Here is a 14824-nt window from a genome sequence, read left to right as displayed (position 1 = left end):
AACGCTGGGTGATTCAGGCTGGTGAGGCATCACAGGAAAGACACGCACACACACACACACACACACTGACACGGTCACATGAATCATCACACGCGAGAAAATGCGTCTTCACTGTGAAACTCTTAAATCTTTGTGTGGAAACATGGAGCGCAGCCCGTCGTGTTCTTATTTTCTCATTTAAATGAAACGCAGAGTGATGTTTGCGTCAGTTACACTTTGTGTCAGTGACTTGGTGACGTTCACATTTGTCCATGTGTGCTGACGTCAAGGCTCTCAGCGTATTTAAGACAATTATAGCTCAACCTCAACATCACACAGTGTGTATTTTACGATGGAATATTTAAATCTACCAGGACAGCCATCTTTGTAGAAGCTAAGACGATGGTCACTGCATCTCCATTTGTTATTTATTCATTATTTTATGTTATTATTTTATAAACATATTTGATATATTTAGCTGCATTTAGCTTCTATGGTCCTCACCTGTGGAACAAGCTCTCTGAACACCTGAGGCACTAACTGTCAGCTTGTTTTAATCAGGGTTGAAAACATTGTTTTCTGATATTGCCAATTTTAACCACTTTAAAGCTCACATAGAGTGGTCCTGTTGCACATATATGTTAGTTATGGAGGTCTACTTACATACATTAACTTGATTTATGCTCAAAAAACCTCCTAGTTGCCGTAAACGAGCCGATAGAAATCCTCTTTTCTGACACTGTACCCCAGCCGCGAAATTTGAGACTCTCTCAACCCGGAAGTGACATAATCAGCACAGCTCCCCCCTCTGGAATGCACTGCTCCTCATTATCAAAACATTGTTTTAACAGTGTTTAAAAATAGCTTCTTCACGACTCCCCACCGCAGTCCCTTTGACGACCTTTGACCCGGAGTCAGACCCAGAGTCAGAAGACACTCGTGAAACACCTCCACAACAGACGTTATTCTTCTTCTTCTGCGGTTCAATGTACGCAACCGGACGTGCCCGGACTAGTGCCCGGAGCAGGAGGATCTGCTGTTCCGGAGAACCGATGTTTACGTAACCGGACCGGGTTTTTTCAGAGATGTCGCTGCGCCCGAGATTACAATAAAAAACAGCGTTCTCAGCAGTGGCTGAACTGTTTGTTTTGAACCTTCAGGGCTTCTTAAACAAGGTAATGACGCAGATACACACTAAAAAACAGCCCTAATTGGAACTTCCGGTCTAAGTCCGCTTTAAATTGCATTAATTTCTGTTTCATTTAAAATTGTTTGATGTTTTAAATTGTCTTAATTTCTATAATTAATTTTTTAATTGATTCTGTTTTCATTTCCTTGCCTGTAAAGCACTATGAATTGCTTTGTGTAAGCTATATAGCGTGATTTTTATTAAATAAGTGTATTTACTGTAATGTAAAAGTCTAATCTCTGGTGTATTTCCCTGTTTCAGCCATGACAGGAGCTGTACAAATGTGAATGGACACAGAAGAATACAGAATTTGCTCCTCCTCGACAGAAACTCTCACCTTTGTCACAGCTGAGACCCAGGTATCCGGTACCGTTACAGGAGCAAACGTGGCGGTTCCACCCTTCTCTGCAGTGTCCACCGTTGGCACAGGTGTCCTTGGCACATCGAGTGTGAGTCTCTCTGGTGCAGAAGCTGCTGACACCTGTGGCGCTCTGAACCTCGGCCAGCCTCCACAGGTTACGGCTCTGCCCGTCGATGAACAGGTCCCTGACACAGCCCACGTAGCCAAGGCCCAGGGAGGCGGTCCAAACCTCCGGGGGGAGCATGAGGGCCTGGCGGTCCTCAGGTAAACCTCCCAGATACATGTCTCCATCCAGATCAAGGATCTCACTGCCTTCATTAGCAGAGAAGGGGATGCTCTGGCTGTTCACCGAGATAAAGCCTGCAGGGGGAAGCATTAGCAGTGAGTCAGCCTGGACACACACAATATTTTACTTAGAGAAAATGAAGACAGGTGTGTGTGGGCTGTCGGAAGTGGAAAGTGAGAACAAGCTGTGAAATTCAGGAAGTGGGCACTGGAAAAAGAAAGAGCGCTGCCAGTCTTTAAGAAATGCTTTTTTGTGCTGTGGTCAGAATGAGGGATTGAAGCAGAAATGTGGAGTGTCATATTACACAGCATGAGACAAATTTATTTATAGAAACGTGAAGGAGGTTTTTTCTTCAGCTAATAAGGCAGACGTTTGCTCGTCTGAGGCGTGTCGCCGTATAATTGGCCACTTGTGAGATAGGTTAGCACAGATTTCAAAATGTCACACATATATTACCGCAAATAAAATATTGTCCTAATTAAAACCTAATATGCATGAATTTCCCCTTCAGCTGAATAACAATGAGCTGGTTGTGACTGCACGGTCCACGCTGGAACCTTTCCTCCTCCAGCACAGGAACAGACCAGAGCAGATGAGCACAGAGAACAGACGAGAGCAGACGAGAACAGACGAGAACAGAGAACAGACGAGGACAGACGAGCACAGAGAACAGACGAGAGCAGACGAGCACAGAGAACAGACGAGAACAGAGAACAGACGAGAGCAGACGAGCACAGAGAACAGACGAGAACAGACGAGGACAGACGAGAACAGACAGAGCAGACAAGAACAGACGAGGACAGACGAGAACAGAGAACAGACCAGAGCAGACGAGCACAGAGAACAGACGAGCACAGAACAGACGAGCACAGAGAACAGACGAGAGTAAACGAGAACAGACCAGAGCAGACGAGAACAGACGAGGACAGACGAGAACAGAGAACAGACGAGAGTAAACGAGAACAGACTAGAGTAAACGAGAACAGAGAACAGACCAGAGCAGACGAGCACAGAGAACAGACGAGAGTAAACGAGAACTGAGAACAGATGAGACTAAACGAGTACAGACCAGAACAGACCAGAGCAGACGAGCACAGAGAACAGACGAGAGTAAACGAGAACAGAGAACAGACAAGAATAGACCAGAGCAGACGAGCACAGAGAACAGAAGAGAGTAAACGAGAACAGAGAACAGACGAGAACCGACGAGAGCAGACGAGAACAGACAAGAGTAGACGAGAACAGAGAACAGACGAGCACAGACAAGAACAGACAAGAGTAGTTGAGAACAGAGAACAGACGAGAGCAGACGAGAACAGACAAGGACAGACGAGAGTAGACGAGAACAGAGAACAGACGAGCACAGACAAGAACAGACGAGAGTAGACGAGAACAGAGAAAAGACTAGGGCAGACGAGAACAGACAAGGACAGACGAGAGTAGACGAGAACAGAGAACAGACGAGCACAGACAAGAACAGACGAGAGTAGACGAGAACAGAGAACAGACTAGGGCAGACGAGAACAGACGAGAACAGACAAGGACAGACGAGAACAGACTAGAGTAGACGAGAACAGATGAAAACAGATGAGAACAGGCAAGGACAGACGAGAACAGACGAGAGAAGGCGAGAACAGAGAACAGACGAGCACAGACGAGAAACAATAGTAGATGAGCGCAGACGAGCACCGACGAGAGTAGACGAGCGCAGACGAGCACAGACACAGACAATGATCTCACCGTTGCGTCCGTTCCTGTGAAAGTCCACGTGACACCACTCTCCGTCACTCAGCCTTGTGTTGCTGGCTTTCATCTTGATGCTTCCTGAGCCCATGTCCATGACCAGGTAGAGGAACCCGTCCAGGAGCTCCATGGAGAAGAAGTCTGCTCTGGGCTTCTTGTCGGGTGGCGTTCCCTGAAGACTGCCGTGACTGAACAGCAGCAGGCCGCTGGGCTCCGTGGTGCGGAAGTCAAGGGATATGGAGCCCGTCTTCTTGGTGTTCCAGCGAGGTAACGTCAGGTAGGCGGACGGCGTGTCAAAGGTGACCGGCTCCAGGGCCTCCACGTTCTCACACCTGAACATCAGGTCACCATGGAGACTGATCCTGGAGTCCTGCTGCTCAGCCAGACGGGACAGCTCCAGGCGAAACTCGTTGTTCTTGTAGACAACCTGATCATTGATAGAGGAGTCACAATGAAATAAGACATGAGTAAATATAACATTTGACTCATTTATATCTCATGCTTTTAAAGAAATACACATTAAAATGACTGGAGTGAACGCTGTGATGAATATAGGACGAGAAGGTGAAAAAGAATCCTCACTAAACGTCCTGCAGCCTAAATGTTCACCACCTTTCAAGGTCAAAGACCTTCAAATCTCTCCAGCATCTGCCTGGTTTTCATCTTCATATCACAAAATAAATATATTCAACACTAACCATAAATCTGTCAGGAGAAAACCAGAAGAGAAGCTGAAAATCCTCCCTGTGGTTTGCTGACATTAAGATGCAAACATCAGTCGGAGAAGAGATTCACAGACTGATCACCCACACAACAGCAAACAGTTACCTGTGTTTATGCTAAATAAATGGAACAAGATCAAGTCCAGGCAGAGAAAGTGGGCGGCAGAGAAGCAGATTTGATAATGATTTTCAAATTATAATGTGAAGAGGTAAGTTTAGGAAATACAGGAGGTTCACGCAGTCTTTATTTCCACGTAATGAAATGACTGATTTAATATTTAAGATCCATCTCAGCAAACACTGAATTATAATATAGTCATGATGACAGCGTCATATATACGGCCGCGCTGTCACGTCTCTACACTGACACGTCTGAGAGTTGACTCCAGTAATTATAATCTAAGAATAAAATATAATAATAAAGCCAGTGGAAGCACATTGTGATGCTCAGAGCAGAGCAGTGGTCAATAAAAGTCTGAGGTTAGAGATAAGACTGAGGTTAAGGTTAGGCTTCACTGTTGGCTCACACTCAGACTTTATTTTTTTAAAGCGGACCTAGACCGGAAGTTCCAATTAAGGCTGTTTTTTAGTGTGTATCTGCGTCATTACCTTGTTTAAGAAGCCCTGAAGGTTCTAAACAAACAGTTCGGCCACTGCTGAGAACGCTGTGTTTTATTGTAATCTCGGGCTCAGCGAGATCTCTGAAAAAACCCGGTCCGGTTACGTAAACAGCGGTTCTCCTGAACAGCAGATCCTCCTGCTCCGGGCACTAGTCCGGGCACATCCGGTTGCGTACATTGAACCGCAGAAGAAGAATAGCGTCCGTTGTGGAGGTGTTTCACGAGCGACAGTGTCTTCTGACTCGTCAAAGGGACTGCAGCGGGGAGTCGTGAAGAAGCTATTTTTAAACACTGTTAAAACAATGTTTTGATAATGAGGAGCAGTGCATCCACCATTCCAGAGGGGGGAGCTGTGCTTCTGAGAGCGGGTGTGCTGAATATGTCACTTCAGGGTACTGGCCAATCACAAGACAGTTGGGAAGGCTCTACACTGGCTGGCCAATCACAACACACTCTGTTTTCTGGGGGTGAGATTCATGTCGGAAATATCGCGGCTCAAGAGAGCGTCAGTAAGGAGAGATTTCTATCGGCTCGTTTACAGCAACTAGGAGCTTTTTGAGCATAAAAACAAGTTAATGTATGTAAGTAGACACTGAGGACAGCTGGTCAGAGCGTCTGTCAGACACTAACCTGTGCAGCAGTATCTCATATAAACTGAAGTAGACTATAGTAGACTGTATTATTGTCTCCTTTCTGAGTTCATCAATATGCACAGCAGGAGATAGCGATCCTTGTCTGATTTCCTATCAGTGGTAAGTCACCCCGAGCCCACAGTTATCTGCCACATCACTGTGTGACCAGTCTGAGCCCGAGGTGACGCCGCACCGCACAGGCGACTAACATCGGAGCCGAGAGGCAATTTGTGCCAATATCACACTTCACGCTGCCTCACTGTGACTAATTAAGCAGTGAAATCAGATGGTGAAGCTGACCATTGAGAAATGAGTGTAACACGCCATTTTTAAATGGGAAGACAGCCACTTAAAGTGGGAAGAGAGCATTAGCAGCTGCACACAGGGCTTTGTTCAGCAGCAGGAGCTCAGCGTCCACGGCTACAAAACTGCTGTGACCTCAGTGTGCCGCTTATATTTCTGCCCAAGGACAACGACGCCAGTGGAATCGTGCTTCAGCAAATCAGCTGCCTGCTTTAAGTGACAAGTATCCCAAACACGAGGATACAATGTTCCTGATACACTGAACCAGGGCTTTCTCTGCTGCAAACACTGAAGTAGACGAACAGAAGGATATTTGTGTAGAATAACCTGCGGGCACACAAACAGCAGACCAATACCATTTCAAAGACCAATTCATCTCTCCCTTCTAGGCGTTTGTGGCTGTGGCATGAAAGTCTGAAAGTGGCTATTATTTTTTATGTACCTGATGAACCTGATGGCCTTTACCCAGCAGCACTCACATCTGTTAGCACATAATGTCCACAGAGATTAGTCATAGTCCAAGCTTTCCACGTTCAACAAAAGAAGACGGCTGTTTGTTGCCCTAAACACAAATGCTGCTCATACAATACATGTTTTTCCTCTAATATACATACGTATATATACATAACACATCTCTGCCATTACAACAGACTGTATATAAAATGCATGTAGTCTAAGATTTGTCACTTTGAAAGAGGAGACAAACGTGACAGCAGCAGCAGTCAGTATCCACCCTCATGTGCCATGCTTTAAAGGACTATTTTATCTTTACTGTCTGTTTCCCTCTAACCCTTCTATTATAAAAGAAGATGTGAGACCCTGTGTGTTTGCTCTTTATTATACTCTTTAACACATTCAGGTCAGTGTGGACTCTGATCAGGACCAAACAGCCTAACTCTGACTGACTCTGTTCAAATAGATCTCTGTAGTGGTTCATCACTGCTGTGAACTCTATCTGCTGCTTTCATTTGAAGCGTAGTATTTATGTCTACAGTCCCCGAGCAAGTGAGGTGACGAGGGAACAGGGAGGAGCAACAGACAAATGAGAACACCACATCCACATCACATCCTCCGTGACTCTTCCTCCTCTGCAGGTAAACCAGCACATTTAAACCAGCTGAAAAATGAAAAGGTGCGACGCAGCAAAAGGGATTATTCTGAGGCGTGAACACATCCTGAAACTAACAACTGAGACCATTTACATTTAATTGTTGCTACTTCCATATTCAGTCTATGAAACACTGTTTGTAATCCATCATCGTGGCTCGTTCTTCTATCATCACACTCTCAGTGTATGCAGCACATATCACACACTCATGGTTAAGTCCAAGCAGCAGCAGCAGCAGCAGCAGCAGCAGCAGCAGCAGCAGCAGCAGCAGCAGCTCCACTGCCCACAGGGAGAGCGGAGGATGCAGCAGCATCAATAACCTGATCTCATTTTCATTTGACTACATTTAGCCTGAAATAAGTAACGATGCAGACTTGCCCTTTAAAAAACATGGAGCCAGAGCTTGAGTGCTTTCAAATGTTGACCTACTTTATGAACACATGCTGCCAATATTATCACATAATTAGAACATACATACAGGAGAGTTTAATGGACAAATGTCCTCAGGGACACAACATCTACATGTTTGTTTCACCGCCTCTAAGAAGCTTTAACTCATTCATCAGAACTGTACATACCTGACCAAACTGATGCAGGTTAAGTTTCCCTAACCATTGGAATAATATTTACAGTCTGTTTTGTCTCTTTGTCTCTGTTATGTGTGGCTGTGTGCAGTTTCTCTCTTTCCTCTCCACTGAGTTCACTCATTACCTTCCTGCGCTGTGAGTGGAGAGGGAGGAAGCATCACTGCCTCCTGTCACCGATGAGGCTGTAGTGGCACTGTCCGTTACTGTAGTGGCACTGTCCGGTACTGTAGTGGCACTGTCCAGTGCTGTAGTGAACAACAGTCAAGCTGATGTGGCACTGTCCGGTGCTGTTGTGGCACTGTCCGGGACTGTAATGGCACTGTCCAGTGCTGCTGTGGCACTGTCTGGTACTGTAGTGACACTGTCCAGTGCTGTAGTGAACGACAGTCAAGCTGATGTGGCACTGTCCGGTGCTGTTGTGGCACTGTCCGGTGCTGTTGTGGCACTGTCCGGTACTGTAATGGCACTGTCCAGTGCTGTAGTGACACTGTCCAGTACTGTAGTGACACTGTCCGGTACTGTAGTGACACTGTCCAGTGCTGTAGTGAATGACAGTCAAGCTGCTGTGGCACTGTCCGGTACTGTAATGGCACTGTCCGGTACTGTAGTGACACTGTCCAGTGCTGTAGTGAATGACAGTCAAGCTGATGTGGCACTGTCCGGTGCTGTTGTGGCACTGTCCGGTACTGTAATGGCACTGTCCGGTACTGTAGTGACACTGTCCGGTGCTGTAGTGGCACTGTCCGGTGCTGTAGTGGCCAACAGTCAAGCTGATGTGGCACTGTCTGGTACTGTAGTGGCACAGTCCGGTACTGTAGTGGCACTGTCCGGTACTGTAGTGGCACTGTCCGGTGCTGTTGTGGCACTGTCCGGTACTGTAGTGAACGACAGTCAAGCTGAAGCGTCACTGTCCAGTACTGAAAACATTGATGAGCCTTGGACTGATCCTTTGCTGTCCATTACTGAAACCGCTGGAGGGGCTGCTGTCTCACCTATCAATGATGATGATGAAGTCTTTGTTTTTTCTGGGTTTGTTCATGGACGATTTAAAAATTCTGAATTCTTGTCCAGACTTGACGACCAGTTTTCACATTTGGAAGATTGTAAGCGTAAGGATGTGGTCCACCTAATAAAATCTCTATTTTCAGATGTGCCAAATTGTACACATGTGCTGCGACATGACATTGACGTGGGAAATTCATCCCCAACAAAGGTTTCAGTTCTGGACAGCAACACATCAGTCCGATGCTCATCAATGTTTTCAGCACTGGACAGCAACGCATCAGCTTGACTGTCGTTCACTTCAGTACCGGACAGTGCCACTACATCGCTGGACAGTTCCACTACAGCGTCATCGGTGACAGGAGGCTCAGGAACAGACGGTCTCTCCAAATAAGGCTTCAGCAGGTTAATATGACACATGGTCTAACCCTAACCCTTTGTGTCAACTCTGTTGTCGCTGTCATTCAGTTTTTCCGGCCAGCATAACGCAGTATATATTAAGTATGTATCTAATATGTATAACTGTGTATATTAGAGGACTGAGAATGCACAGCAAATAGAAACCAAATGAAGTAAAAAGACTTGGGGTTAATGAGTCATGAGACTCTAGTCTATAATGTACAGTGTTCTATTAAAAGATTATGTAACTGTACAAACTGCAGTGCAACTTAAATGACTTGAAAGTGAAAAACATCATCTTTGTACATGAGCCTCCACTATTGTTCGAATATGTCTTTAAAGAAGACAATGACAGCCTTTATAAAAACTACAGTTTGTCATGTTGTGCTGCAACATTCAAATGCTTTGTCAGGTTGTTTTTAATCTTTGTTTCTCAGTTCTGTTTCGTCCTTGGTGCTTTGGTCACAGCTGAAGCTCATGCTGCTCTTACTGGGCATCAACGATTGGAATAAACGCTCATATCTTTTGTCTCAGAGGTGGAAAGTCATTTATTTCAGGTGTTGAACCAAAGAAAAGATGTAGTGTATACAAATAATATGCCACCATGACGTCAGTGTGATTTCTTTCCACCCCATTAAAGATCAAATTACTGTCTGTTTTAGTGAAGTCTCTTTTAATGCACACAGCACATCATTTGATTTTTATGAGACTGCTCACTTCATTAAAAATGTGTGAGGCCGGGCTGAAATTGTGCATTAACCTATAATTCACAGCTTTGCTTCTACTCGTGTATTTCTAAGTACATGATCTTGAGTTGCTTGCTGAAGATAATCAATGTGGCAGATACAGCCCAGAGTTTAAAGGCCTCACAAATGTAGAAGCATTGAAGGAAACCAGAGATCAGAGCGAGTTCAAATATCGCCTTCTTACATATATTAGGTGCAGTGCTCTCTGAAGCATTCCCAGAGGAATCTAGAAATGCAAATACTGCAAAGCCCCAAGCACAATATTTCTCCTTCAAACACCGACAACAGAAGAATCTACACAAAGATGAGGGGGTTTGTCAATGCACACACTGTTTAGCATAGAGTCGAAGGGTTAGTACTCACATTTTTCAGACAACCCATGAAGTTGTTGCTGACCGGGGATCCTGGAAGGTCAGCTGTGTTCAGGCTGCCCCCGATGTAGAAGAGATCATCAGAGCCGAGCATGGTGTAGTCCTCCTGAGTGTAGCCTGTGGTGGTGAGAATCCCATCCACTAAGATCGTCACCTACAGCATCCATGGAAGTAGAGGGGGGGATAAACAGAGCTCATTATTCCACGCTTCAGTTCAATAAGCTCTGCTGTATTAGCAGACACTTCATAAGCATTACTCCCAATGATATGTTGGCTCCAAGCACGAAATGAAAGCTGCAATATTCAACTCATTTGGTCCGCGCATTCACAGCAACACAAACAATCATTTCTGTGTAATCGGTGCACAAAAAGAAAAGTGACAGCTCCCACGCGGCAGAGGGACACGCTTGTGCAGAGTCTTAACTCATTGGTGTCAGAGCTTTTCACAAGCATTCAGGAAAACTGAGCTCCAGTGGAGAGCTGTCATTCAGAGAATACAGCACAGAGAGCGCTGAGGATCTTAACAAATCTGTCATTTATCATCACATTTAGAGTGGGGAAAATTAGGAATGAAAACTATTGTAGTTTAATATGTCAGTGGAAGAATAAGCAGCACACCACAGTTGATATATGAGACCATGAGCTACGCTTCTAACAGACCTCCAGGAGATTAGTGGAATCATCTCTATAGTGGAATAATAAGTGTTCAACCTCATTTAGAACAACAACTCACACACACACAACAACAACAACACATTGGCCATTGTGCAGTCATCAATAAAAACATGTTAAGTCATTGAAAACAGCACCATTATTAAATGGCTGTGAAGCATCTGCCTGATGGGAGGAGCTAACAGTGCTGATATATGAACATGTCGTCATGTTTCAGTAAATTCACACATAATTTAAAGTGGGAAAAGTCATTTTTAAATGTAAATGTTTGTTGAAAGCGAGACTGAATAAGCATCACTCAGATCCTGTCTGAACGTTCTCTGTAGCTGCAGATCTGAGCTGATGGTTCTGATTTGACTTTGACTTTAAAGTTCCACATGAGGACAGCCTCGTCTCAGTGGATCCTCGTCGTTACAGTGAGAACAACAGCAGATGCTGTCTTTTCAATACTGTACACTCCCATACATACATCCCATAATGCATCATTAATAAAGGTCAGAAAAGGAGAAAGGAAGAGCACCAATCACGTCCAAGATGGCAGGGGAAAAAAAAAACGGAAAAGCGAGGGAGACAGAAATAGGAGGAGGAGTTGTAGCCTGAAAAGCAGCGGATCTAATAAAATGTTTCCACCAGCGTTCCCTCGAGAGTTACAGTTCCTCCCATCCTCCTGTCACTGAGGTAACTTATCTGAGGAGGAGGAGGAGGAGGACGAGGCAATTTACACAGGGATCAAATGCATGGCTGACAGCAAACTAAGGGTTAAAGCATTGGATTTCTGCTCTTCTGGAAACAGGGAAGGGAAGTCGATGTAGAGGGAAATGCAAGTTTATACGCAGGTTAATGTGTGTGTGTGTGTGTGTGTATATGAGCCAATCATTTGGATGCACTGCACATTGCATGGACCTTTCAGGTAAAAGAAGCCCAGTCTGTGTTCACAGCTCAGATCTGAATCTTTGAACTGGTTCTGATAAACTGATAATTCTGTTGCTCACACACTTACTTCAGTGTGTGTGGTGTGTGTCGTCTCTGGCTGAAGCACAAAAAGCCTTTCTACAAACACTGGTGTCATCAGGTGTGTCTGATGAAGACGTTAAAAGCATATATTAGAATCTGATTGTCTGCGCTTGAGTGGCTGCACGAGCAGCATTAGCATTGAGAGCGGTCAGTGGTCAGTCATGTGATCAATGCCCTTCTCGTGTTTGCTTTAGTTGATCTGTGAACCTCCTGAGGAGACCACGGCTGCCTCTCTTCACCTGTGAGTCTGTTTAGAGTTTGTCCTGCAGGACTCGTTTGCAGCTCTTACTGGAGACAGATGAACCACACAGGGAACGTACAAGAGAAACACTCCACACACCTGCACACAAAGTCATTATCTGTGCAACCAAGTCATTCGTTCAGCGTGAAAACATTGCAGGCGTGGATAAGTGGAGCTTTAAGATATATAAGATACATCATGGTAACTGCACATTTAATGCTGTGAATGAGTTCAGGATCTCATCACTGTGTCCTGTGCTCTGTGGACGACTTAAATCTCACAGAGTTGGACTTTGCTGGAGAACAGAGTGTACGGCAGTAAGACGGCAGACAAATGGGCTGAGCATTGTCTTTCTATAAGGTTCAGGTGATTGATACTGCTGCGTTTATGCTCGTTTACAACTGTAGGGAGTTTCAGATCCTGCTTATTCAGAAATGTGTTTCACCGCTCAGTCAGGTCTGATAGTTTTGCTCGACAGAGCCTGTTTTCAGAGGACAAATAATATTCTGATGACAAAGACCAAACAGAGACAGAAGAATATCAACAACAAACATCACACAGTGCAGCTTTCAGTTTAAAAAGAAGAATCTACAGGAGACAGAAGCAGAAGAATAATGTTAGAGACTTTCTTTGAATAAGGTAGAAACGACCTTTACTGCAGTCTTCAGGGTGCAAATGGAAAAAAAGCAAGTGGCTGATTATAAAATGATTCATTTCCAACAAAGCAATTTATTTCATGAGAACGAGGGCAACGACCTAATATGGGTTTGTAATATCTGTGAGAATGTGGTCCAGCAGAGCAGAAACATGAAACCACTGAGTCTACATCATCATGCCTGTGTGACCTAATGTGCGATTGTGAGGATCAAACTCACCTGACGGAGGTTGCGCGTCACTCGAACATCGTGCCAAACGTTGTCGTTGAACTTCCCGCTGGCCGGTTCCACCAGAGCCTCGAAAGCCCCAGATCCCAGGTTGATGACCAGCCACAGGGCTCCGTTCCTCAGCGACAGGTTGACGTAGTCGGCCGACTTCCCCGTGTGAAGCAGGAGGCCGTTCCTCTGCAGCGTACGGAAGGACATCGTGATCTCGTCCAAACTGCTCTGGATGGGCGTCTGCGACAGGTTGTAGCTGAAGAATTCGTTGCCTTTGAACGTGGCCACGGAGTCCTCCTGCCCTGAGAGGGGAGGACAGTCATCTTACAGGAGTTCTGCAGTCGGCACCGTCAACACTGATGGACTTCTCTAGCACTTATTCAAAGTAGACACTGTCAGTGAAAAGACAAACTACACTAACAACAAGAAAAGTCATTTTTACCTACAATCCAAACATCTCCAGTGACAATGTGACAGCTGAAACATCTCCCTCAGCTGCTCTAATAAAAGCTGTTTCCAGGTTTACGTTTAGACAACATTTAGACAGACAGACAGACAGATGACCTTGCACACATTATCATCACATCCACTGTATCTTAATGTTATTAAAATTCACAGATTCAGTGCAACAACAATCAATTAAAAGTATAAAGAAGCATATAAATAAAAAGTCAATCCCTGTCCCTTTGCCTGTTTAAATAAACCAAGTTAAACCAGGTTAAATTCTAGCAGCAGGATGACTCCTCCCCCGGTGTCTACTGTTTGAGTCTAGTGCAGTTAGAGATCAGCTGGTTCCTTTTGTGACTGACGCTGATACTGGGACAGTGTTGATAACCTCGAGGACACAGTTATCATTTAACCTAGTGTCACAGAAGAAGGATAACAAAGGTTATTCCACACAACAAAGACGATTAGCATCATATCCCGTACACATCTTTCTCATGTCATGTCCTGCTGAATATATGAGACCCTGACGTCAGAGTCAGCCGTTTGTCTGCAGCAGAAATATTCACAATTTTGCTTCGTCTAAACTCTTCAGTGATGGCGGCTGCAGCAGACTGTGGTTACACAATGACGACACCAAAACCCTGTGTGTGTTCATGTTAAAGTCGTCACTGTTCACCTCATGTCCTCGCTCTCCTAAGGTCAGCGTACAAATACCTTGAGTAACTGCTTGTGAAGAGCACAGCTACAAACTACAGGGAGAGAGATAAAAAACACTGGACACGTTAATAGCAGCTGGTGTGGTCCATATGCCTGCATCTAAAACACTGATGATGTGTAAAGGTGCAGCCCAGAGCTGAGCTTTAGCAGCATGAAGCTCATCAGACATCATCTACCTGTGTGTGTGTGTGTGTGTGTGACACTGACCACAAACATGTGGCTGACTCATTCATATCAACTTTTACAGCTGATTAATTTCAAAGTGGTTGAAAAGCCCGGGGCACAGATGGCAGTTGTTGACTTTGTCTCGTGCTCAGGGACAGAGAGTCAATTATGGGATGTTGCACCCAAACGTAGGTCAGATGACGGTGCAGCGTTAGTTTACCCTTCTGCTCTGGAGGATGCGACTTCTCCACGTGGTCTATGAGCGACTCCCGTGTCTCACAGACCAAATGATCTAATATGGACTTAAATTCAGGCCTGATTTAAATCACATGCTCGGCCTTTAGGACACACTCGCTGTACTAAACATGAGCTGTGTTAATATCATTTGAAAGCAGCAGTGGAGGCTGTGGTAGAACTGTTCTGTCAACTTACCCCACAATTAAAGTAAGAGCTAAACCACAGAGCTATCTCCTGCTCTTTGAAAGACCGATGACACTTTTTTGTGCTACAAACCAGTTCGTCCCAAAGCGACTGAAACTCCAGACCATAATCTATAAAGTCACAGTCAAGTGCAGCCTCGAGCGGCGTCTTTTATAGCGGGTAAAACAGCGATGTTATCACGGTGTAAAGTATCTGCTCGTGCCT

The 14824-nt window shown here is 45.0% G+C and overlaps 1 protein-coding gene across 1 annotated transcript in view; it reads right to left on the bottom strand.

Moving 5' to 3' along the window:
• The window catches only part of LOC310944614 (neurexin-2-like), a gene marked incomplete at both ends in the record, with an annotated part of 71130 nt that overhangs the window by 45619 nt on the left and 10687 nt on the right, over positions 1–14824 (bottom strand). The window contains 4 exons of the mRNA XM_083910417.1: positions 1506–1889; positions 3556–3985; positions 10041–10202; positions 12851–13152. Coding sequence (XP_083766543.1) covers positions 1506–1889; positions 3556–3985; positions 10041–10202; positions 12851–13152 — 1278 coding nt within the window. The remainder of the gene's footprint in view (positions 1–1505; positions 1890–3555; positions 3986–10040; positions 10203–12850; positions 13153–14824) is intronic.

This window comes from Microchirus variegatus (genome assembly GCF_963457635.1).
Source record: "Microchirus variegatus genome assembly, chromosome: 2".
In the NCBI taxonomy this organism is placed as follows: domain Eukaryota; kingdom Metazoa; phylum Chordata; class Actinopteri; order Pleuronectiformes; family Soleidae; genus Microchirus; species Microchirus variegatus.
This window is presented reverse-complemented; position numbering and strand designations above follow the sequence as displayed.